This window comes from Trichechus manatus, unplaced genomic scaffold, assembly GCF_000243295.1.
Source record: "Trichechus manatus latirostris isolate Lorelei unplaced genomic scaffold, TriManLat1.0 scaffold00093, whole genome shotgun sequence".
Lineage (NCBI taxonomy): Eukaryota > Metazoa > Chordata > Mammalia > Sirenia > Trichechidae > Trichechus > Trichechus manatus.
In genome coordinates, this window is record NW_004444029.1 from 6,696,762 (window position 1) to 6,722,720 (window position 25,959).

Consider the following 25,959-nt stretch of genomic DNA (forward strand, 5'->3'; position numbering starts at 1 on the left):
ACTCTACCTCACACTGACCGTCCGCCTGTCCTCCCGCTCCCCCGGCCCCTTACTCTCTCACACTGACCATCCGCCTGTCCTCCCGCTCCCCGCCCCCCTACTCTACCTCACACTGACTGTCCGCCTGTCCTCCCGACTCGCGGGCACCCCACTTTACCTCACACTCCACTGTCCCCAGGTACTGCTTCTTTCCTGTTAACGCCTCCTTCCAGACTCCACGTGAAATCTCTAGAACCCCCAACTGCACACAAACCACTCACGTATCCAGACCCTACATACACACACCCTTACACTCTCGAATACAGTCCTTCATGTGATCAGGACAGGAAACTCAATAGGAAAGCAAGAGTTTCCTCAGTTTCCTGACTGAGATTCACCACTCCTCAACTACAACCCCTCCCCCTTACACGGTGTATCCTCAGTACCCTAGTCTCACTCCCAAATCCTAACTCCCTCCCCTCCTTCCCCCCTCCTCTCTGGCATCAGAAGTGGTCTCTGCCTCCTGCCTTCCCCCAGTGTTAAATCACTCCTCACACCAGCACGCAGATGCTCAGGCTCTGCTTGTTGGTCTGGCCGCTGCAGCCAGGGTCCGGGGGAGTCCATAACTCCACCCCACCACCACCACCAGCAAAGGATGAATGAACTGGGGTTCGCCTTACGTGCGTGCAATTCCGTGATCGTCTTTGGTTTGCTGTTGATATTTGTCTGTGTTGAGCAAATTCACAAGGGCATTTTGACTAAAGGAGATCAGCATGGAACCACATACATGGGCACACTCATGTCTACACCCACAAATGAACCACCAGAGCTCAGGAACCTACCTCACTGCCCGGCCGCTACTTCACACCCTCGGAAGAATGGCCCAGCAGAACGTGTGAGAAGCAAGGTCCTAGTAAAGTGGCCACAGCCACCTAACTGCTTATCAGGCTGGAAACAGGCCCATCAAGACAACGCTAATGCTTTCGGATGCCAAACACCGCCCAGCTTTAATCCCCGGGCCAGAATTGCTAGTTAATGAGTAATCCTGATCTTCCTCTTAGAGAACATCCCCACGACCCGGGAGCAAGGAGTGACCCCCGACCCCCTCCACCCCCGCAGGCACTGGATGTGGTGAGGAGGAGACCCTGGGGCCTGGGGAGAGAAGGCAGGACTGAGTACATCTGGGAACAATGGGGCAAATCACCACCCCGGGGCTCCAGGACAGCCCCCTCTCCCGGTGACCCCTAATCTCTCAGGGACCGATTACCCTTAGTGGCCCAATCTGCTGATTTGTGCTTGAAGGAAACTGTTCTCACAGCACTGCTCCTCTTTTCTTGCCTCTGGAAAAGGTGGTCTTGAGCTTTTTTGTGCTATGGAAACCCTTTGGTGGTCTGGTGACCCCGATGGGCCCCTGCCTCTTAGAATAACGTTTTTAAGTGCAAGAAATAAGATACACAAGATTACAAAGGAAACCAATTACAATGACATACGGTTACTACAATATTTTTTTAGGTTAAGCGCTCGGCTGCTAACTGAAAGGTTGGCTGTTCCAACCCACCCAGCAGCTCTGCTAGAGCTAGACCGGCTGGCGATCTGCTCCCATAAAGATTACAGCCTAGGAAACCGTATGGGGCAGTTCTACTCTGTCACAGGGGGTCGCCATGAGCCGGAATTGACTCGACAGCACCTAACAACAACAGCACATACCTATGGTAATACATGTGCTTCTTTAATAATGTATTAACTAACCCCATCTAGCAGCAGGTCTAATAGCTGTGCAGTTTCAAAACAGGGACAAGTATAAACAATATTTTGAGATTATCTTAAGCATATGATATGAAAATCTAATCTTTCCTGGAGCCTAAGTCATAGGGACAGGTAACGCTGCGTGATTTGTGACCTAACTTTATACTTACAAGACACGCTAAATCTCAGGTAGAGGCTGACAAAGAAGACATATGCAAATATTTTCTCAGTCCAAGTTCACAAAGTCTCTGGTTAAGAGCCAGCTCTATTACAAGCCAACTCTTCCCCAAGTTGGTCAGTGTCCTCTCGGATGTTCCACCCCAAGTGTGACCACAAACCTGCTGTTGCCGGTCCCCAAAGAAATAAATAAGTACAGAAATTGAAAGTAGGAGTGTAGAAGCTCTCCTTGCAATTTTACAGAGTAATTCTGTCTGTTGACTCTGTTGTTGTTGCTAGCTGCCACTGAGTTGGCCCTTGATTGGTGGCAATTCCATGCGCAATGGAATGAAACACTGCCCAGTCCTGCACCATCCCCATCATCGGATCATTATGATCCATAGGGTTTTCATTGGCTGATTTTTTTTTTTCTTTTTGGTTTTAACAAAGAGAAATTGATTTCTTCACAATAAAGTAGGCTAAAAGTCCAAATTCAGGGTGTCAGCACCAGGGGAAGGCTTTCTCTCTCTGTCGGCCTTCTTCTCTTCGGTGTTCCCCTGGACTAGGCACTTCTCTGCGCAGGGACCCCGGTCCAAAGGACACCCTCTGTTCCTGGCACTGCTTTCTTGATGGTATGAGGTCCTCCCCAACTCTCTGCTTGCTTTCCTTTCATCTCTTGAGAGATAAAAGGTGGTGCAGGCCACACCGAGGGAAACTCCCTTTACATTGGATCAGGGATGTGACCTGGGTAAAGGTGGTGTTACAATCCCACCCTAATCCTCTTTAACATAAAATTACAATCACAAATGGAGGCCAACCACACAATTCTGGGAATCATGGCCCAGCCAAATTGATATACACATTTTTTGGGGGACATAATTCTCTCCCTAACCCTAACCTCTCCCTAACCCTAACCCCCTCCCCTACCCAGACAGGGTCACAAGCACTCAATCGCCACCTCCCCAAATAAGCCCGATCAGATAGGGCTGAGGTCGGACAGAGCGTTACCAGGTATCTTACCAAGACTCCCCTCCACCCTGTGCCTGAATTATAGCCAGCCTTAGAGCAAAGAGAAGCGGAGGGGAACTCAGAATACCTAGAGTCAGAATCCTGGCTCCTCACTCTTTTGGCTAGTTTCCTTGGCCAAAATTAATGTTTAAGCAGTTTACTTTCCTGAAACTCCACTTTCTCATCAGTGAAATGGATGGGGCATTGCCTTCTTCACAGAGTAATTGTGAGGTCAAAGGATATTCACCTGCCATCGCCACCAAGTGGAGTCTAGAATGCCGATTGTGTGAAACACAAACCAAAAAATCAAACCCAGTGCCGACTCATAGCAACCCTATAGCACACCAAAAACCAAAACCATTGCCTTGAGTCAATTCCAACTCACAGGGATCCTATCACACACCAAAAACCAAACTCATTGCTGTTGAGTCGATTCCAACTTGTAGCAACCCTATAAGACAGAGTTTCCAAGGAGCAGCTGGTAGATTCAAACAGCCAAACTCTTAACCACTGCACCACCAGGGCTCCCCTATAGCACAGGGTGTCCCTTATTGCAGGAGTAGGTGCCCTCAGGGCGAGCCCCCGACAGGCAGGAGCCAGGCCCGCTATGGTCTGGTACGACTTAGTGCATGCCCTAAGTATGGCAGGCAGTCCAGGGAGCAGGCGGTCTGGACTCCAGGGAAGGGGTGGTGGTCACAGGACCCTCCATTCACTGCGCCTTTTCCTCTTCTGATTATTTGCAGAGGTTGGTGACACGGGGACCCATCCTCAGTGCCACAATCCCTGAGGGCAGGTGGCTTGTCCTTTGTCCCATCTCGCACGGCCTTCCCTGTCTCCTGCTACCCACAGGGGCCACCACCGTCTGTCCGTCTGTTGTACTGTGGTGGCCTGCATGTTGCTGTGATGCTGGAAGCTATGCCACCAGTCTTTCAAATACAAGCAGGGTCACCCATAGTGGACAGGTTTCAGAGGAGCTTCCACACTAAGATAGACTAGGAGGAAAGGCCTGGTGATGTACTTCTGAAAATCAGCCAAGGAAAACCCTATGGAACACAACAGGACATTGTTTGATACAGTGCTGGAAGATGAGCCCCCTAGGTCGGAAGGCACTCAAAATACACAGTGGCCACAACAATGGACTTAAGCATGCCAAGGATCATGAAGATGGTGTAGGAGCAGACAATGTTTTGTTCTGGTGTCCATGGGGCTGTCATGAGTCGGAGCCAACTGGATGGCAACTAACACCACCCCTCAGGTGGTGAGACCTGAAGCAAGCCCCCGATTGGGATGGGGGCTGGCAGAAGTTGAGGAAGCCAGTCAAGGGTGGGTTTCTAGGAGCCCTGCCCAGCCTGCCCTGTCCTACAGAGCACCAAGCTCCTCCTCCTCCTGGTGCTGATTCCTCTGAGCGCTCCCACCACCCCCTTAGCCCTTTGTAGAATAACCCCTCCCACTGGAGGCTCCCAGTGTCTATTTCCTACCAAGTTCTCTGCCCCGTTGACATCGTATTGTTTGTTTGGCTAATGCTGCTACTGAAGGAGTGTGGGGTCTATCTCCCTCTAAATCACCCTGGCCTCTTTCCTTAACACATGAGTTGCCCGTTTCCTCATGGCCCCTGGCGGTCTCTCATAATTCCCCAGGCCCCCCTGGCTCCCCCTGCCCCCCTTCCACCTCCACCTTCTGCTTCATTTCTAGTTTCGGGTTGCGAGGTAGGAGCGATGATTGAGGAGCCACCTCAGCTCAGTGATGGTCGAACCTGGAGCTCACTTTGTCCTCCAAAATGCACATACTTCCTTGACCTTGAACCCAATATGCCCATAGCAAATTGACCCATTGCCAGTTTTAAAATTAAACCAATTTAGTTGTTTGTGGAACACAACCCAATTGTTGAAGTTTCTGCCACAGTCCACTTTATAATCTCAATCTCAGGCTTTCTCTTGCCAGGATGACCCTCCCAGTTCTCCAGGCCAGGTCCTTCTCCATCTGTACAGCCCACACAGAGAGGGGAGTCGGGGGGGAGCTTCTGTAAGCAGGATGCTGTCTGACTGCACCCACGGTCACTTCTCTGCTGGCCTTGACAGTACCATTGTCATTGTTGTCACCATCAACACCATCATCATTATCGTCTTCAACATCATCATTGTCATCATCATCATCATTGTCATCACCATTGTCATCAACATCATCATTGTCATCATCATCATCATTGTCACTGGCATCATCATCGTCATCGTCATTGTCATCATCATCATCATTGTCATCACCACTGTCATCAACATCATTGTCATCATCATCATCATCACTGGCATCATCATCATTGTCATCACCATTGTTGTCAACATCACCATTGTCATCAACATCACCATTGTCATCAACATCATCGTCATCATCGTCATGATATCATCGTCATCATTGTCATCGTCATCATCATTGTCATCTGCATTGTCATCAACATCACCATTGTCATCTATGTCATCATAGTCATCATCGTCGTCACTGTCATCGTCATCACTGTCATCACCATTGTCATCAACATCATCGTCATCGTTGTCATTGTCATCATCATCATCCTTGTCATCACCATTGTCATCAACATCATCGTCATCATCATTGTCATCATTGGCATCATCATCGTCGTCATTGTTATCGTCATTGTCATCGTCATCGTCATTGTCATCATCATCATCATTGTCATCATCATCATTGTCATCATCATCATTGTCGTCGTCATCGTCCTTGTCATCACCATTGTCATCAACATCACCATTGTCATCAACATCACCATTGTCATCATCATCATCGTCATTGTCATCAACATCATCATCATCGTCATTGGCATCATCATCATCGTCGTCGTCATCATCATTACCATGGCCTCAGTGAGTCCCCTGAAGGCCAGAGAGCTGCCTTGTCTCTGTCAGAATTAGGCAGAGGCCTCAACTGGGCAGTGGGCTCATGGGACTGAAGCACAGGTTTTCTTTGTCAATGCTGAGCCTTACCCAGCCTGCACATTTCAGAGGACTTCCTTCTAGCCCCTCCCACATGTACCCCCATTCCCAGGTTACAGAGCAGCCACCCCAACAGCCCAGCGCTGGACCTGTAGGCTCATCTTGCAGTGTCCCAGAGCAGGAGTCACTCTTGTACTAGGTCCCTACTCGCAGGGGACTGGGATGTCAGCACCCCTGCCTGCTCCTTCTGTCCACATGGCAGGGTAGTCTCTGCCCTGCTGAGGCACTGCAGCAAGCTGCCTGCCTTCAGGGCTTCCGCTCTGCTCGAACACACCAGGCTTCCCTGGGACTGTTAGCACAGCACCCCCCTCTCCCCCAAAGGGAACCCCAAGAGAGAAGTGCTCTGCTCACTTAACTCTTAGGTTCACTGAATCTTCTCCAGAAGCACTCTCCTGTCTCTTCCAGTGCTTCCTGTGTGAGCGTGCGTGTGTGTATGCATGTAATATCCCAAGAGTAGAGGCAATTCTGCTCTGCCAACCTTTGTAGCGTGTTGAGAGCATCACATAAGAAGAGGGCCGCATCATGTCTCTGCCTTTTAGGATTTTGTAATCTGTTTTCATCACCGTCTATGATCCTGAAAGCATTCTCTAATGAGGCAGTGAGGGGACTGTGGTGCAGGAAAACGATCTCAACCGTGACTTCTTTCTGTTTAGCTGTCTGTCTATCGATCTATCTATCTGTCATCTATCATCTATCTGTCATCTATCTTCTATCATATATCTATCATCTATCGATCATGATCATATACCATATCTTACTCAAATAACACCCGCCTACTACATTTGTTTGCCAGCCGCACCCTCCCCCAGTGAAGTATTTTCATAAGTGCTGCCATGCCAATTTTTTTACATGTTGCTGTGAAAAAATTAGCATATCACGCTTACGAAACCACCTCTCAGTGGGGAAGGTGCGGCTAGCAAACAAATGTAGAAGGCACACATTATTTTTGTAATACTATATATATGTGTGTATATGTGTGTGTGTGTGTGTGTGTGTGTGTGTATATATATATATAAAATCAAACCAAACTTATTGCTGTCAAGTCGATTCCAACTCACAGCAACCCTATAGGACAGAGTAGAACTATCCCATAGTGTTTCCAAGGATCAGCTGGTGGATTTGAACCGCTGACCTTTCGGTTAGCAGCTGAACACTTAACCACTACACCACCAGGGCTCCATATACACACATGTACACACACACACACACACACACACACACTTATCTACACATACATAATAGTTATAGGTCTCTATATCTTTTTAAAGATTGTAATCCCAAAGTATGATTTATACCAAAGTTCAGCATTTTAAACCAAGTACAATTTATTTATCAAAATTTAAGTCTTCTAAGGTCCTTGGGTGGCACAAACAGTTCGCACTTGGCTGGTAACCAAAAGGTTAGTAGTTCAAACCCAGAATTACCACAGACGATACAGGCCCTGAGATCTGCTTCCATAAAGACTACGGCCAACACACAGGGTCTCCAAAGTCATGCACCAACAACAAAACAAAATCAACAACAAAATTTAAGTCTTCTGACAATAGTATCACTTCATCTGTAGAATGTGCAGTAGCTAAAGTCATTCATTGCATCTGATATTTGTTGGGCTCTGCTATATTAGATTGTTGCTCATCTTGTTGCTAAATTTTAGGGTGACACTTCCTACTAAGATGACTCCACATGTTCCATAACAAGGAGTCTCTCACTCATCCTGAGGCTCAGACTTGACGTCAAGTCCTCCACAAAGCCTTCTCTGACCAACTCCCTTCTCCCCATCTGAGGGCGACGCTCTTCCTCCACACTCCTTCAGTTCTTCTTCTGCCCCTTTGTTTACCTGCATGTCTCCAGTTTCCATCACAAAAACTGGAACATATTTGTTCTTAATAAATACTATTGACCATATCCATCTATCTAGTCACTGCAGACACTTCAGCAAAACATCCTACTGCAACAAGCTTTGATGTCACTAGTAACAGTGTGCTGTGCCAAGCTAACCAATAGCAATTAAAAAACATCGACTCAAAGTATTCAATTCCAATTTCCAAAAATAAATGGCAGCAAAACTCCAAACACAAATTTATATACTTTTTGGAGGTTTTAATGTCTATTTATTTGCGGAGTCCAAGTGACGGGCAGGTTTTGGATTACATCCGATGAAGTGAAGTTGTCGCTCCTACTGCTCTCATTAGCACTGTGATTAATTAAGCCGTTCTTTGCTTCGGGGGTGAATCAGTTTTCAGAAAACAGTCAGTTGCTAAAGACTACCCACACGGTAGATTGTTTACATAGTTCCAAACACCTGTGACCATAAATCAAATGCCTAGGAGGGCTATCAATGAGGGCTATGCTATTCCTCTCTCGAAGAGCCCTAATTATTGAAACATTACCGTGGGGTATGACATAGATCAATGATCTTACTGATTCTTGATATAAAACCTTATAACCTCGATCTAAAAGGTTATAACTCTTTGGTTTCATATCTCTGCTTGTACAGTGGAGCAGGCTGCTTCCATCTGGACACTCCAGGAAAGAGGCACCTTTCCTAACCACCTGTGGCACAACACTACCAGTTGGTGTGGTTAAGAGAAGGGGAAAAACAGTTTCAGTTGAAAGTACAGAACTCGTGTTGTAGTGTCTGGCATTCTGTAAGAATGAGTGACCCAAACAAGGTGGCCACAAATGCAATGAATTAAATACAGCATCGCTGCTATGTGAGTATGTACGTGAAGGACTGTGTGAATATCTGTGCATCCACAATTCAGAATAAAATGGAAGACAGTAGTTTAGTAATCACTGATTTATGTCACATTACTGATAAGTAAAGGAGCTGTAGTAGAAAAAAACATGAAAAAGACAAAGAGGAGGGGTCTACGGAAACAAACGGGGAGCACAAGAAGCTCTCGGGTTAAGGAAAACTTTGAATATGCAGTAGAGGGGACAATATGAACATGAAGGAGAAACATGATAGAGCCCTGGTCATAACAGCTGGCATTCATTGAATGGACACCATGTGCTAAGCCTAATACCAAGCACGTCACCTGAGTCCATTCAAGTCGTCCTCACAACCCTCCACCACAAAGACAAGATCTAGGCAGAGGGAGGCTCAACCATTTGCCAAGGTCACAAAGAGAGTGGGTGGCAGAGCCAGGGTGGGGGTGCCCCATCATTTAGAGGAAACTGAATCATAGAACAGACAGTGACCCAAAGGCAGAACCATCAACTTCTCCTTTCCTTTCATCCTCATTCGTTCCTCAAAATGAATGCGGGAGTGAATAAGCATGAAGGGCAACAATAAAAGAACTGAAAAAGTCAAAACGTTTCTAAGTGTTTGTAAAAGATACCCCAGACCCAGGGGAAATGTCATCTTGTCTCTGAATGGTGTCGGTGCTCAAACTCAGACGAGCGACTAGCCAGAATGTTCACAGAGTGTGTAGATGCGATCATGAAATCAGTCTGTATTCCTTTAGAGATCAAGGAGAAATAGAGATGCCAGAAGGCCAGAGTTCACTAAATTTATGGAAATGTTTAAAAGGGGAGAAAGCTGGATTTCAGAAATTACAGCCAAACATGTTAACCTGTGTTTTATTAACTATGCAAAGGCATTCAACTTTGTGGCTCATAGCAAATTATGGATAACATTACGAAGAATGGGAATTCCAGAACACTTAATTGTGCTCATGAGGAACTTGTACGTAGACTAAGAGGCAGTGGTCTGAACAGAACAATGGTATGCTACATGGATTAAAATCAGAAAAGGTTTGCATATGGGTTGTATCCTTTACCATACGTATTCAGTCTGTATGTTGAGCAAATAATCCAAGAAGCTAGACTATATGAAAAAGAAAGCAGCATCAGGACTGGAGGAAGACTCATTAACAACCTGCGACATGCACATGAATCAACCTTGCTTGCTGAAAGTGAAGAGAACTTGAAGCACTTACTAATGAAGAGCAAAGACCACAGCCTTCAGTATGGATTACACCTCAACATAAAGAAAACAAAAATCCTCACAACTAGACCAATAAGCAAAATCATGATAAACAAAGAAAAGATTTGGAGTTGTCAAGGATTTCATTTTACTTGGATCCACAATCAACACCCAGGGAAGCAGCAGTCAAGAAATCAAAGGACGCGTTACATTGCTAAATCTCCTGCAAAAGACCTCTTTAAAGTGTTAAAAAGCAAAAATGTCACTTTGAGGACTAAGGTGTGCCTAACTCAAGCCATGATATTTGCAATCACTTCATATTTATGCGAAAGCTAGACAATGAATAAGGAAGATCAAAGAGGAATTGATGCCTTTGAATTATGCTGTTGGTGAAGAATATTGAATATACCATGGACTTCCAGAAGAAGGAACAAATCTGTCTTGGAAGAAGTCCAGCCAGAATGCTCCTTAGAAGTGAGGATGGTGAGACTTTGTCTCACATACTATGGACATGTTAACAGGACATGTTATCAGTTCCTGGAAAAGGACATCATGCTTGGTAAAGTAAAGGGGCAGCGAAAAAGAGAAAGACCCTTAACGAGATGGACTACACAGTGGCTGCAGCAATGGACTCAAACATATCAACAGTAAGGATGGCTAAGGACCAGGCAGTGTTTCATTCTATTGTACATGAGATCACTATGAGTCAGAACCGACTCGATGGCACCTAACAACAACAACATTAGAATATAATCTCTAGAAATGTGAAAGAACGTCCTAGATGTAATCCGTGAGATGCTATAGACTACTAAATGCTTCATTTGCAACAATTTCATTCATACAAAAAATATTGACTACCTACGATGTGTCCTCATGAAACTTAACATTTTTAGTGTGGTTAGGGTGGATAAAGGAGATGAACATTTAATATATGCAGGAATATACAACAGGTTAATCAGGAGTCCCTGGGTGATGCAAACTGTTAAGTGCTTGACTACTAACTGAAAGGTTGACTGTTCAAACCCACTCAGAAGCACCTCGAAAGAAAGTCTTGGCAATATGTGTTATGGATTGAATTGTGTCTCCCAAAAACGTGTGTCAACTTGGCTAGGCCATGATTCCCAGAATTGTGTCGTTATCCACCATTTTGTGATCTGAAGTGATTATCCTATGTGTTGTAAATTCTAACCTCTATGACGTTAATGAGGCAGGATTAGAAGCAATTCTGTTAATGAAGCAGGACTCAATATACAAGACTAGGTTGTATCTTGAGTCAATCTCTTTTGAGATATGAAAGACAGAAGTGAGCAGAGAGATGGGTGACCTCCTACCACTAAGAAAGCAGAGCCAGGAGCAGAACTCGTCCTTTGGACCTGGGGTCCCTGCGATGAGAAGCTACTAGACCACGGGAAGATTGATGACAAGGACTTTCTCCCAGAGCCAGGAGACAGAAAGCCTTCCCCTGGAGCTGGTGTCCTGAATTCAGACTTCTACCCTCCTAGACTGTGACAGAATAAATTTCTCTTTGTTAAAGCCATCCACTTGCGGTATTTCTGTTACAGCAGCACTAGATAACTAAGACAATCTGCTTCCATAAGATTACAGCCACTGAAAACCCTATGGGGGAGTTCTACTCTGACACACATGGGTCACCATGAGTTGGAGTTGACTCAACAGCAACTATTTGTTTGTTGTTTTAAGTGTGACAGTAGCACCCAAGATGGGGCAAGGGGGTCATTTATCGGGTGGTCAGAGAAGCTCTCTCTGACAAGGTAACTTTTGAGAGTAGATTGGAACAAAGTGAAGCATAGGAGTGTGTAGCGAGGAGCATTCCAGACAGAGAGAACCAGAAGAGCTATGGTAATGACCTGGGGTGGGAATGTGCTTGGTGAGTTCTCGGAGCATGGTCAGTGTGGCTGGAGTAGACAGACAGAGGGAGCAAGTACCCCAGAAGACATCTGAGAAGGAACAGGGCTCTGATTACAGAGGACCCTGTGGCCATTGTAAGGACTTGGCTTTGTTCTGATGAGATGGGCACCCCTGGATGATTTGAGCACAGGAATGGCATGATCTGAGTTGTGTTTTAATGATCACTATAGTTGCTTTGTGGGACATGGGAGTGAGGCAGTGGAGGTGTGGGAAGTAGGGAGAGCAGTTAAGAGTGTCCGCCATAACCCAGGCAAGATTAACCACTTTCTTCTCTCCCTTCTTGGCAGAGTGCTGGTCTTGTTCATGTTAATGCTCCTCTTGCCAAGCACAGCACCTGGCAAAATAAAGATGGTTGAACAAAACCTTTGGCAATAACAACTCAACCTGCAGTCAGACATGCGTGCCGCAGGGGAAACCGGGCTCTTGTCCATATTAAAACAGTACCAATGATAAGAGTGATGCCTCAGAGGAGATAGAAGGCATGCAAATGGAAAGAGACACCATTCCAAAACCTTGTCCACCAACAATATCTACTTTGCCTGCTGCCAGCGTCCTTGTAATCCATAAGCAAATGCTTCTCTCCTCTCCATCCAACCAGTCCAGGTGGACATGAAAAACTAGGATAGGGAAATTGAAACTCTCTTTTGTTTGCATCCCCGATGCTGTGCTGAGGCCTTCTGGGGAGACTGTAACACAAAGAACCCTTGAGTTTGTTAGAAGTTTCTGTTCCAGCCAAGAGGTGAAGTCATCAGTTTTCCACTTCTAACAATGAGTCCTTGTGTGTATCAAAGATATCTTGTACAGCAACAACATTCCTCTAGGCTGCCTGTCAGAACTTTGTTTGTGCCTCATTTGGGATAGACCAAGCAAGAAAGCTTTGTGCATGGACGGTCCTAGCTCAGATTGCACATTTACCTTCTCTGCCATGTGGCATCTGAGTGTAAGACCATCCACCAACTAGAGAAGAGACACCATGTTGACTCTGACCCCTGTTATAACTGTGCCCTGTGAGGTCAAGAGTGTATTTCTGTTACTTTCGATCCTGGAATTTGCAGTGGGGGTCCTGGCCAACGCCTTCATCTTCCTGTTGAACTTCTGGGACGTGGTGAAGAGGCGGCCGCTGAGCAGCTGCGACCTGGTGTTGCTGAGTCTCAGCATCACCCGGCTATTCCTGCATGGGTTCCTGTTTCTGGACACCATTCAGCTCACCAACTTCCAACAGATGAAGGCCCCATTGAGCCGTAGCTACCAGACCAACCTTTTTCTCTGGATGGTCACCAATCAAGTCAGCCTCTGGTTCGCCACCTGCCTCAGCATCCTTTACTGCTCCAAGATTGTCCACATATCCCACACTACCCTGCTTTGCATGGCTCCTAGGTTCTCCAGGAAGATCCCCCAGGTGCTGCTGGTGTTTATTCTTTTCTCCTGTGCCTGCATGTTCCTCTGTTTGTGGAACTTCACCAGCAGATCTTGCTTCATGGTCACAACTGTGCTACTCGTGAATAGTACAAAAAAGGGGATGCAAAGATCCATTCCTTTTATTCCTTCCTCTACTGCAATCTGGGGTCCATCCTCCCTTTCCTCTGTTTTCTGGCCTCTTCAGGGCTGCTGATTGTCTCACTGGGGAGGCACATGAGGACAATGAGGGCCAATGCCAGTGGCTCTTGCGGTCCCAGCCTGGAGGCTCACATCAAAGCTCTCAAGTTGCTCATCTCCCTCCTCTGCTTCTATGTGGTGGCATTCTGCACTGCCCTCCTCTCGGTGCCCTTAATGATGCTGTGGCAGAACAAGATAGGGCTCATGGTTTGTGTTGCGGCCATGGCAGTTTGTCCCTCTGGTCATTCGATCATCCTGATCTCTGGCAGCAGCAAGCTGAGAAGGGCTGTGGAGACCATTCTACTCTGGATGCAGAGAAGCCTAAAGGTAAGGGCTGAGCACAAGGCAGATCCCCAGGTGCTGTGCTGAGCACGGGCACGAAAAGGGCTTCTTTGTGGACATACCTCTGATTCTTCATGAAGTCTTCAGAACCTGTTCCAATTTCTTCCCTAAAACATAATGGGGAGTCTCTCCACTTTACAACAATGGACTCACCCATAGAAGAATAAAACAATTATAACTCTCTGCATGGCCTAGGCAAGTAGTTGTTGTTAGATGCCATCGAGTCGGTTCCAACTCATAGCAACCTCACGCCAGGAGAACAAAACGTTGCTCGGTCCTGTGCCCTCCTCTCAGTCATTGCTATATTTGAGCTCATTGTTGCAACCACTGTGTCAATCTATATTGTTTAGGGTCGTCCTCTTTTTCACTGACCCTCTACTTCTTTACCAAGCATGATGTGCTTCTCCAGGGACTGATCCCTCCTGATAACATGTCCAAAATATATGAGACCAAGTCACACCATCCTTACTTCTAAGAAGAATTCAGGCAAGTAGAATGTTCTTTTATATGGCTGGATTTAGGTCTACCATTTTGGCATTTTTTTTTTTTCATTTGTCCCATTAGTTTTTGTTCCTCTGTTTATTCTTTCTTGCCTTCTTTTTTGATTATAAAACTCTTTTAGTATTTTATTTTAAATCTTCTCATGGTGTCTTAGCTATACCTCTTCTCATTAAATTTTTAGTAGTTGCTCTAGGGATGACAGTATCAATCCTTATCACCGTCTATTTAGAGTTAATATTGTACCACTTCATGTCAAATGCAATTACCACCATCCCCCATCCCTTATCCCATGTTTGTCATGTATTTTACATCTGCATTAATTGTAAACCCCACAATAAAATGTTATAAATTTTACTTTAAACTGTCTGTTATTTTTTAAAGAAATTAAGAGAAGAAAAAAGATAGCTGTTTGCACTTGCCCACTTATTTACCATTCTGGTACTCTCCAGTCCTTCCTGTAGATCAAAGTTTTTCTATCTCACGTCATTTCCCTTCAGTCAGAAAATTTTTCTTTATCGTTTTGTGTAGTACAAGTCTGCTGGCTACATCCTCTCTCAGTTTTTTTGTGTACATGAAAATGTCTTTATTGAAACATCATTCTTGAAAGATATTTTTGCTAGATATAGAATACTGTTGACATTTTTTTCTTTTATCATTTTAAAGATGTCACTCCATTATGTTCTTAACTCCAATTTTTTCTGGTGAAAAGTTAGTCCTCGCTTCTCTCGCTGTTCTCCTACACACAATGTGCCCGTTTTCTATGGGTTTGGAAGACTTTTTCTTTTTTTTTTTTTTGGTTTTCAGAAATGTGACTATGATGTACCTGGGTGTAAGTGTCTTTGCACTGACCCTATTTGGAGTTTGTTTCCAACGCCCCCAGAGGCGTTTCGCAACTCATCTACCTCCCCAACGTCATTCCTACATTTCACAAGTTAGACCCCAAGAGCCTCGGTGACATCAGCTGGTCCAAAAGTTGGAGAGGAAACTAATATGAGGTCATTGAAGTGTTATTTTTTTCCTATTTCTAACTTTTTAAAAAAATATTTTCTTTCTCTCTTTTGATTTTTTTCTGCCCATGTATTTCAAGGGAGGGAATCTTCCTACAATCTTGAACCCTGATCCAAGGGGAAGCCTAATTTTACCATGTGTTCTGGCCAATTTGGTACTAAAGTCTAATTTCCATGCCAACGTCATTCATCCTCAAGCCATATCTTGGAAACCTAACTGAATACCAGACTGAGGGGGCCCTCAGAGATGATCTATGCTAATACTTTACCCATCACCTAAGTCTGAGGCTAGACCACATTCTGAATGCAAACTCTTAGACCTCTAGTCTTATTCTGATCCTTATTTCAGTAAAATGATTAGCACTGACCTCTTTGGAGGGCCCTCCCTGTGGAGAAGTCCCCACTGGGGAAGGCCTCAGCATGAAGATGTACCCAGTGTTTTGAACACCTAGACTTGTTGACCTTTGTACCAGCTGCCCCCGGTCTGGGTCACTCCTCCACCTGAGACCAAATCAGCCCACACTGGGACTCATCTGGAGTAGACTCAAGTGCCATTCCAAGCCTATTTTTGTTTTCCAGGTGAATCTCTTTAAAGTTTTCTTAATAAAACATTTCACAAGGAGTTTCTCCCTCGAGCTTTATATATTCAAGTAGTTAACAAGAAATACCTTGGGGGAAGAAGTGTGCAGAGCAGCAGGGGGATTGCAATTGAGTAGACCTGGAGAATCAAGTTAGCTCTAAGGTGCAAAGAATAATAAAACATGATCTGTTTATAGTAGAATCGTATAACTTAGTTGGAGGAGACACACAAACATGTATGACACATTTAAGTAATGATAAGAGGCTGCCTGGAATTAAGTGCCAAAACTATCGGCATAAAGCACGACTAGGGTTCAGGTCAGAGCTTAAGTGAAATGGCAGGACAATGGCCTAGAGGGGGGAATAAGCATGGCATGTTCTGTATAGGTAAGTAAAGTTCAGGTTATAGAGCCAAACTCAAGAGTTGAGGCTTTTTCATTGTACTAGAGTCCCTGGCAGGTGCAAAAGGTTATGTGCTCGGCTGCCGACCAAAAGGTGGGAGGTTCAAGTTCACTCACAGGTGCCTCTGAAGCAAGGTCAGGCAACCTACTTCCAAAAAAAATCAGCCACTGACAACCCTATGGAGTACAGTTCTATTCTGACGCACACGGGTTATCCTGAGTTGGAATTGACTCAGCGGCAACTGGTGTTGTTTTCGTTATAACAGAACCTTAAAGAAGGAAGTGATATGATTACAGCAGTGATTTTATAAATATTTCTCTAATGGCATTGTGTTGGTTTGATGTGAAGGGGAGAAGACAGGGAGCTTGAGCCATTCGCACTCCAAATGTAATGATTTGGACCAGTATGGGGGTAGTAGAAATGGAGAAGGTGGAATAGATATGAGGGAGATGTTGAAAAACATCCTCAACTAATGTCTTAATATGGCAGTTGGTAGAGAAAGAAGAATCAAGGAGGATCTCAGCATGTGAGCGAGTTGCAATGTGATGTAATCACTAACCAAAATGAAGTTAAGAGAGGAAGTTGGTCTGAGTGTGGCGGAAATGGTAAATATGGTTTGGGGATTATTATAACTGGGTTGACTTCATGTTGTCTAGGTGGAGAACACCAGCAGATTTTTGGAAACGAAGAACTAAAATTCAGGTTAAAGATTAGAACTAGAAATGACTTTGTGGTCATCAAAAGAGAGACTAGACTGAAAAAGGTATCTTTGAGTTAGGATTAAGGTAAAGTAAAAATGCTGGAAAGAATGGAGGAGTTCTAGGAGCAAGTGGGCCAGAGACAGTGAGGATGGTTGCATTGGACTTCTTCTTGTCTTTCTTTTTTTTGGCTTTCCCAGCACCTTCCTTCTTCTGAGAACAACCACCTTCTCTAAAGGTAACTTCCTCCTCCTACTCCAGCCAGGGTGTGTTCCATGATTCTTTTCCTGACTATATTTAGTGGGTACATCCCAGGCTCGCCAAAGTCCATTCTTGGAATTTCTCTAACCTCATCCAAAAAAAAAAAAAAAAAAGAGTCATAAGGCATGAAATCCAGCAGCTACCCACAGCTCTGTTCCCCGCCATATCTCCTATCCCCAGCAGAAATGAGCTAAGGCAAGAGGTGCATATGATGAAACCTGGCTTTATTTGGTTCCCAACATTCCAGAAGTCCACCCAGCAGCATCATTGTTCTGCTTTTGTTTCACTGCACAACCTTTCAGCATAGTTCATGAGTCAAGATATTTCAACTATGCCTAAATTCATTTGAATTAAATTGCAACACTTGCAACCAAAAGAGTTATGATACAATGCGTGGTACAAAAGCACATAAATGGGACAAGTAAGTCCATGATCAGACATCTAGAGAAGAAATAACCACATAAGTTAGCTGTGGATCAGGAAAAAGATTTATTCTTAGAATGTCCTAGCTCAGACTCAGGGTGAGATCTCAACAATGGAAGAATAACTTTAGTGTCGGAGATGTCACCTTGAAAACTAAGGTGCACCTGACCTAAGCCATGGTGTTTTCAGTTGCCTCATATGCATGCTTAAGCCTGAAGTTGAATAAGGAAGACCAAAGAAGAATTAATGCCTTTGAATTGTGGTGCTGGCGAAGAATATTGAAGATACCATGGACTGCCAAAAGAACGAACATATCTGCCTTGGAAGAAGTACAACTAGAATGCTCATTAGAAGCAAGGATAGTGAGACTACACCTCACATACTTTGGACATGTTATCAGGAGGGACCAGTCCCTGGAGAAGGACATCATGCTTGGTAAAGTAGAGGGTCAGCGAAAAAGAGGAAGACCCTCATGAGATGGACTGACACAGTGGCTGCAACAATGGGCTCAAGCATAACAACGACTGTGAGGATGGCACAGGACCAGGCAGTGTTTTGCTTTGTTGTGCATAGGATTGCTAAGAGTCAGAACGGACTCAACGGCACATAACAACAACTTCAGTGATCCAAAATAGGTGAACAGTCACCCAGGATCTAGGAAGTAGATTATTGCTGGAGCCTCTTTCACAATACATTGTCTTCTACTTGGCCCATTTTGTTTGCAAGACATATTTAACATGTGATTACGTTTACATGAAGGTATATTTATGTAATGATGCTGCTTACTTAAATACTACCTCAGAAGATGTTGTGCTTAAAAGGAGGTGGGGGAGAGGAGGGGATGGTACAGCTGTCAAGCCTATGCTCTTCTATACAATGAAGGCCCTACATACTTTTATATCGGGGCCCCCCAAATCCTGCTTATCCCCTAGGATCTCTCCTCTTGGTCCTGCAGCACATAGGCTCTGAGTGCCAGAGCATCCAGGCCAAAAGTGGAGGTGGGGAAAGTGAAAAAGGAGAACTGTTGATTACAAAGTATATCTGTAGTGGGCTGAATTATATCCCCCCAAAAAAGATATGTCTGTGTCCTAATTCCTGGAACCTGATTTCTATGACTTGGTTGGGAAAAAGGGTCTTTGCAAACGTAATTAAGGGTCTTGAGATGAGAAGGTCAATCTGGCTTATCCTGATGGGCCTCGTGATAGTTAACATTATGTGTCAACTTGGCTGGGCTGTGATTCTCAGTGGTTTGGCAGATTCTGAACTGGTTGCTCTTCCATACTAACAAAATAGAATCATTTTCTATGATGGGATCTGATGGGATCAGCCAATCAGTTGAAAGGGGGAGTTTCCTTAGGGCGTGGCCTGCCCCAGCATATAAATGGATGTTCTGGCAAAACTCTCTCGAGCCTGCACTCTTCTCCTTGCCTGACCTCTGGCTACTGGGACATAAGGCTACAGAAGTCTCCAACCTGCTGCCTGACCTGCAGATTTTGGAATCACCAGCCCCCACAATCCCGTGAGCCAGCTGAGGTCTCTAGCCTGCAGTCTGACCTACAGATTTGGGACTTGCCACCCCACAATAGCATGAACCGTTTCCTTGAAGTACATCTCTCTTTCTTTCTAAGTAATTTAAGTAATGATAGACATATATATATATGTCTCACTGGTTTTGCTCCTCTACAGAACCAAGACTAAGACAGGCCCTAAATCCAATGGCATGTCCTTATCAGAGAAAGGAGAAGGAGACTTAATACAGACAGAAAAGGAGGAGGCAATGTGCCCACTGAAGCAGAGGTTGGAGTGATGTTACCACAAGTCAAAGAATGCCAACAGCCACCAGAAATTAGACAGAAAAGGAATGAATTCTCCCTATAGGCTCCAAAGGGAGCGTGGCCCAGCAGACAGGCCCAGCAGACATCTTGATTTTGTACTTCTGGTCTCCAGAACTTTGACAGAATACATTCCTGTTGTTTTAAGCCACCTAATTTGTGAAAATTTGTTACAGCAGCCCCAGGAAACTAAGAGAGCATCTGCTTCATTGTTTTGCTGAGGCTGGTCTCTCTCAGGTTACAGACACAGGTCAGGCCCACAGGCATCCCCCATTCTGAGCAAAGAGGTAGTGAACACCTCCACAAGTGGAATCATGCCTACACATACACACATTCCAAAGAGAACTTGGGAAACTAACCACCCATCTATAAACTTTACGGATTCCAGAGTCAGTCCAAGGGCTCCATCCTCAGACTGACTACTGAAATGACTGGTGGGACTCTCTGGAGGAGGTGATTCTCAGGGTCTACAAAGGATTGTCTGAACACCTGATGGAACTGAGCAACTGCTTACACACAGGGTTTAGTTTGGAATAAACCTAGGGTTTCCCACTGCACATTTTAGCTTTCACTTTCCACTTGGATCTTCAGACACTGACTTTGAATATCAGATACAGATGCTTTATCTCACTTCTCTTTACTTCTGTTATTGTTAGGTGCCGTTGAGCAGGTTCCAACTCATAGTGACCCTGTGCACAACAGAATGAAACACTGCCCAGTCCTGCGCCATCCTCACAATGGTTGTTACGCCTTAGCCCATTGTTGCAGCCACTGTGTTAATCCATCTCGTTGAGGGTCTTCGTCTTTTTCGCGGACTCTCTGCTTTACCCAGCATGATGTCCTTCTCCACGGACTCTGCTTCTAGGATGTGAAATTTCAGGGTGACAAGTCAATTCTGGTTAGGGTCGTTGTTGTAGGCCCCTAACTCATAGCAACCCCATGGACAACAGAACAAAACACTGCCAGATCCTACACCATCCCCCATGATCAGTTGCTGATCAGACCGTTACGAACCACAGGGTTTTCACTGGCTGATTTTCAGAAGTAGATCACCAAGCCTTTCTTCCTAGTCCGTCTTAGTCTGGAAGTTCCACTGAAGCCTGTTCAGTATCATAGCAACACACAAGCCTCCACTGACAGATGGGTGGTGGCTGTGCTTGAGGCACATTGGCTAGGAATCAAGCATAGGTCCGTCTCCAGCAGGGAAGGCAAGAATTCTACCACTGAACCACCTCTGCCTTATCAGGATAGGGTAGTCAGTGGGAAGCACCGGGGTTCTGGAGCCACCAGGTCCCGTTGTTTCGCATCTCAGCTCCAACAATGACCAAGTTTGAAGCACCAAAATATCTATTCATGGGTGAATGCATAAATTAACTGTGATATAGTCATATGATGGTATACTGCACCACGGAGAAATTGAACGTGGATGATCTGGCAAATATATTGTTGAACAAAAAAGTAGGTTTTAAGAGAATTTATACAGTATGATTCCATTTACATAAAGCTAAATACCGGCAAACCACCACCACATATTATATGGGGCTACATAGGTGTGTGGTAAAAGTAGGAAGAATTGTACAAAAATTATAAACACCAAATTCAGGAGAGTGGTTGCTGCTGATGAAAGAAAAGAGGAGTATGATCGGTGAGTAATACAACAGGAATTTCAGCTATATTGTAATGTTTTTAGGTTAGGAAATGGGGATATAGGCGGTGGTTATTATATTATCCTTTATATTTTTTTTAATTTTTTTTATTGTACTTTAGATGAAGGTTTACAGAATAGTTTCTCATTAAACAGTCAGTACACATATGGTTTTATGACACTGGTTAACAACCCCATGACAGGTCAATACTCTCCCTTCTCGACCTTGGAGGACTTTTTTTTTTTTTTGGTGAAAATATACATAGCCAAAGTTATACCATTTCAAAAGTTTCTACATCCTTTATATTTGTTTGTAGACCGGAAATAGTTCATGATACACATTTTTTTAAGGATTGAATCAAAGCCATGGCTCCGTTTGTTTGATATTATTGCTGTTGTTAGTTGCTGTCGGGTCTATTCTGAACTCACGGTGATCCCAGGTGTGCAGAGCAGAACTGCACCCCCTACAGTTTTCACGGCTGTGACCTTTCAGAAGCAGGTCACCAGGCCTTACTTCCAAGGTGCCTCTGAGTGGGTTTGAACTGCCAACCTTTCCGCTAGTGGTCCAGCATTTAACCATGGTCTCCACCCAGGATCTACTGACCTTATGTATAACAGAATGAAACACTGCCTGGTCCTGCGCCATCTTCATGATTTGTTGGTATGGTTGAGCACATTGTTGAGACGCTTGTGTCAATGCATCTCATTTTCCTCATTTTTGCTGATCCTCTACTTTCCCAAACATAATGTCCCTTTCTAGAGACTGGTTGGTCTTTCCTGATGGTGTGTCCAAAGTAAGAAAGCTGAAGTCTCACCATCCTCACTTCTAAGGTGCATTCCAGTTGTACTTCTTCTAAGACCTTACGTGCATCTAACCACTTTGACTATTTCTCAACCAGGGCACTCACAGGTAGATACACAATTGTATAGCTGCAATCTCTTTTGCCTAGAAAAACTCTGTTTTTGGAAAACTTATTTAGCAAGAAATAATCTAGTCTACTTTCTTACACCAACATTAGTTTTCAGAAGTGAAAAAGATGACATGAAATAAATATCTAAGATTATAATAAATAAAAAATTAAATTCTAGCATATGTTCTCTGATTTCACAACTATTGGACAAAGATTCTGTTTGTATTTAGAAAAACCTATACTCAAAAACAACTAATTGCTGTCATGAAGAAGAATGCAATCAAATACCACTGATAGCTAAAGGACTCAGGCGAACTTCTATACCAAACATCACAATGCACAATACGCGCCAGAAATTGTAACCTGTGGAAGAAAAACTATTAGATTTCTGATTCTAAATCAGAGGCATATAAAATTATGAAAATGTGATTTAATAATTAAACATTTTCAATTTTCAGTCTGTGTTTCTCAATGAATTTAAAACATCTCCAATACCAGACATGCTTGTGTGAATGAGCTCAATTCAGTAAAAATTAGAACTTTCATTATAGTTCTGACAGGTGTTTTCTTTATACCTGGTTCACTTCATTCGTCACATTAATTTGCAGGCCTTTGTGGATATTTGAGTTTGTAAACCACTGGTTTATGGGCCACAACACTATGGAAACATCTAAAGGAAAAAGTATTTCTTCACTCAAAAAAGAAGCGGGGGGAGTGAATTCTCTGAAATCTAACTTTGGTGGTGTATTATACATAATATCCATTACCAAACAAAATGATGAAACTCATAGCTTATGCAGCTTCAGCGCAGTGAATTCACCACTTGGCACCAACCACCACCATAAAATGTATGGGTCTTGCCTTTATAATTGTGTATCTGGCCAATTCAGAAGGTTTTCTAAAACCAAGGAATCATCTTCCCCAAAAGTGATTTCAAACTTAATTCTAACAACACAGAAATTGCCACTTAAAAATAAAACTTTCTTGCAGCTTATGCTTTACAAGTCTTCCTAAATCTTCAGACTAACTTGTAGCAAAAGCATTCCAGGTTTTCTATTTCTTGAGTCAATTTTCGTATACTATATTTGTATAGGTATTTATTTTGTCTAAGTTTAAAATTTCAATGGCTTAAATTTGTTCATAGTATTCTCTTACTATCATATTTCACAGAAGATAAATAAAAAGATACATTAAGAGAGAAAGGAATAGAGGGGGCAAGATAGACTCTGTGGAGTCAACTTCAACTCCTGGTGCCTTTCGTACAACAGAACAAAATGTTGCCCACCCCTGCACCATCCTCACTAACACCAGGATGTTCAAGTTCGTCGTCGAAGCTATTGTGCCAATCCGTCTCACTGAGGGTCACCCCCACCCTCACTGGTCTTCTACTTCACCAAACAGGATGTCCTCCTTCATTGATTGATTCTTCCAGATGACATGTCTAGAGTAAGCAAATCAGAAAATATTTTCTTGTGATCCATAAGGTTTTCTTTGTCTAATTTCCAGAAGTAGATTGCCAGGCCTTTCTTCCTAGTCTGTCTTAGCCTAGAAGCTCTGTTGAAACCTGTCCACCATGGGTGACCCTGCTGGTATGTGAAATACTGGTGGCACAGCTTCCAGCATCACAGCAACACGCAAGCCACCATGGTACAACAAGAACGTGCATCGCAGAGTCAGTGAAATAGCGCCTATTTTAAACTTTCTGTGTCTGTGCTGGAAACCCTGGTGGTGCAGTGGTTAAGAGCTACAGCTGCTAACCAAAAGGTTGGCAGTTCAAATCCACCAGGTGCTCCTTAGAAACTCCATGGGGCAGTCCTACTCTGTCCTATAGGGTCACTATGAGTCAGAATTGACTCAACAGCAGTGGGTTTCTTTCTTTTGGGGGCGGGAGGGGGGCTTGTCTGTATTCCTTTTGTTCATTTCTAATGCTGTCTTGGAAGAAGTACAGCCAGAATGCACATTAGAAGTAAGGATGGTGAGACTTCATCTCACATACTGTGGACATGTTATCAGGAGGGACCAGTCCCTGGAAAAGGACATCACGCTTGGTAAAGCAGAGGGTCAGCGAAAAAGAAGAAGACCCTCGACAAGATGGATTGACACAGTGGCTGCAACAGTGGGCTCAAGCACGATTGTGAGGATGGCGCAGGACCGGGTAGTGTTTCGTTCCTTTGTACATAGGGTCGGAACACACTTGACGGCGCCTGATAACAACAAATGTCGTTTAGCGTGTGCTTGGAGGACAACAGAATATCGAGTTGTGAATCCAACTCATCATTGAAAATATTGAATACTCCGAGGTTCCAGACATTGGGGCATGTCTGGTATATTGTGTGAATGACCACATCCATGAGTATTTTAGCACACTGTGCTTCCTGGTGAATGATGCAGCAGACTTCAGCTCCTCGCCATTGAGAAATGTTCCCTCAACAGCTTTAAGTTCATCTACACGTCTGACCTTAACAAGCACCATCACAGAATTTCTCTCGAGTCACATCACTAATCTCACTGTTCCACAAGGCTCTTCTTAGTACACAAAAATAAGTTATTTCTTGATGTTATGCTATGGGCACCATTTTAATACATTCAATGGTTATATAAAATTTTTCATCAATACTACAAGACAGTATTCTAACTTGCTGGAATTATTATTTATATCTTTGCTTTGAACAGCTGTAATAGAAAACATCACAGATTATGTAGTTTTTCTCTAGAAAGTTCTCAGCCATTCTCAATCTTCTGAGCAACAGTATTTCTGGCTGGGATATATTTGTGAATGTTTAATTCTGTGTAAGTCATATAATTTTTGCTTCACTCCATAGACAGTCTTTCAGAAATTCATCGTCTGTAAAAGTTTTTATGACATTTTTTTCACTACGGCGTCTTTTACTTGCATTCAGAAATTAACCCTGTGGAAATCCTAGTTCCTTCAGCTAGTAAAGTTTTCATTGTGTGTCTTTTCTATGTAACAGTTGTAGTTCTTTAATTTTTTGAAGCTGTCTTTTTCGGCAAAGACACTTTTTTTTCTTTTTTTTTAGTTGTACTTTAGATGATGGTTTACAGAGAAAATCAGTTTCTCGTGAAACAATTAATACACATATTGTTTTGTGACATTGGTTGCCAACCCCATGACATATCAACACCCCCCCTTTCTGGAATTGAATTCCCCATTACCAGCTTTCCTGTCCCCTTCTGCCTTCTCATCCCTGATTGGCAAAGACACATTTTGCATTTTCAATACATACAAATATAACTGACTTTTCACAAAGGACTATGTTCTCCTCTACTATTCTGGAACCACATGGTCCCCACATCCTACCTTTTGGTTCCCTCTTTCAATAGAGGCATGAGTTCAAACAACTATGTCTCTAAGAAAAAACAGCTTTGCGGGCATGATGGTAAGTGGTGACTGGATTCTCCCATTGAGGTGGGGACACTGGTGACAGGGTGAGCCCTGACCCCTGTTCTAGCCAATGTCCATCCAGTGGGAATCTCTGCTAGGTAGTGTCAGGTCTTGTAGATACCTGGATATCTGATGAAATCTCCCAAATTTCAAAATATGGATGCAATTTTTTTTTTAATGCTGAATGGATTGAACAAAATACAGCTGCACACAGAATGCAAAATGCAGGCCACCCCTTTGCAGCCTCTCTTCCATGGGGAGAGAGAGAGTGTGTTTTTGTTTGAGCACTTGCTCACAGGAGAAGAGGAGCTGAGACAGAACTGTAAAATGAACTCGTAAAAGACGGTGCTATTCCACGACCAAGTAGGATTATAACAGGTATGCAAGGATGGTTCAACATTAGAAAATCAATCAATGTAATCCACCACATAAATAAAACGAAAGAAAAGAATCACATGATCATCTTAATTGATACAGAAAAGGCATTTGACAAAGTCCAACACCAATTCCTGATAAAAACTCTCAATAAAATAGGTATAGAAGGGAAATTTCTCAACATAATAAAGGGTATCTATGCAAAACCAGTGGCCAACATCATTCTTAAT

General features: G+C 43.8%; 2 protein-coding genes across 2 annotated transcripts in view; one reads left to right on the forward strand and one right to left on the reverse strand.

Moving 5' to 3' along the window:
• Window positions 1-25,959, reverse strand: part of LOC101350828 (maltase-glucoamylase, intestinal) — a 250,622-nt gene that overhangs the window by 113,220 nt on the left and 111,443 nt on the right. The window lies entirely within an intron of this gene.
• TAS2R38 (taste 2 receptor member 38) lies at window positions 12,347-13,719 on the forward strand. Its single transcript, XM_012557316.2, is given in 2 exon segments — window positions 12,347-13,277; window positions 13,280-13,719. Coding segments are annotated over 2 exon segments (990 nt in total). The 5' UTR covers window positions 12,347-12,727.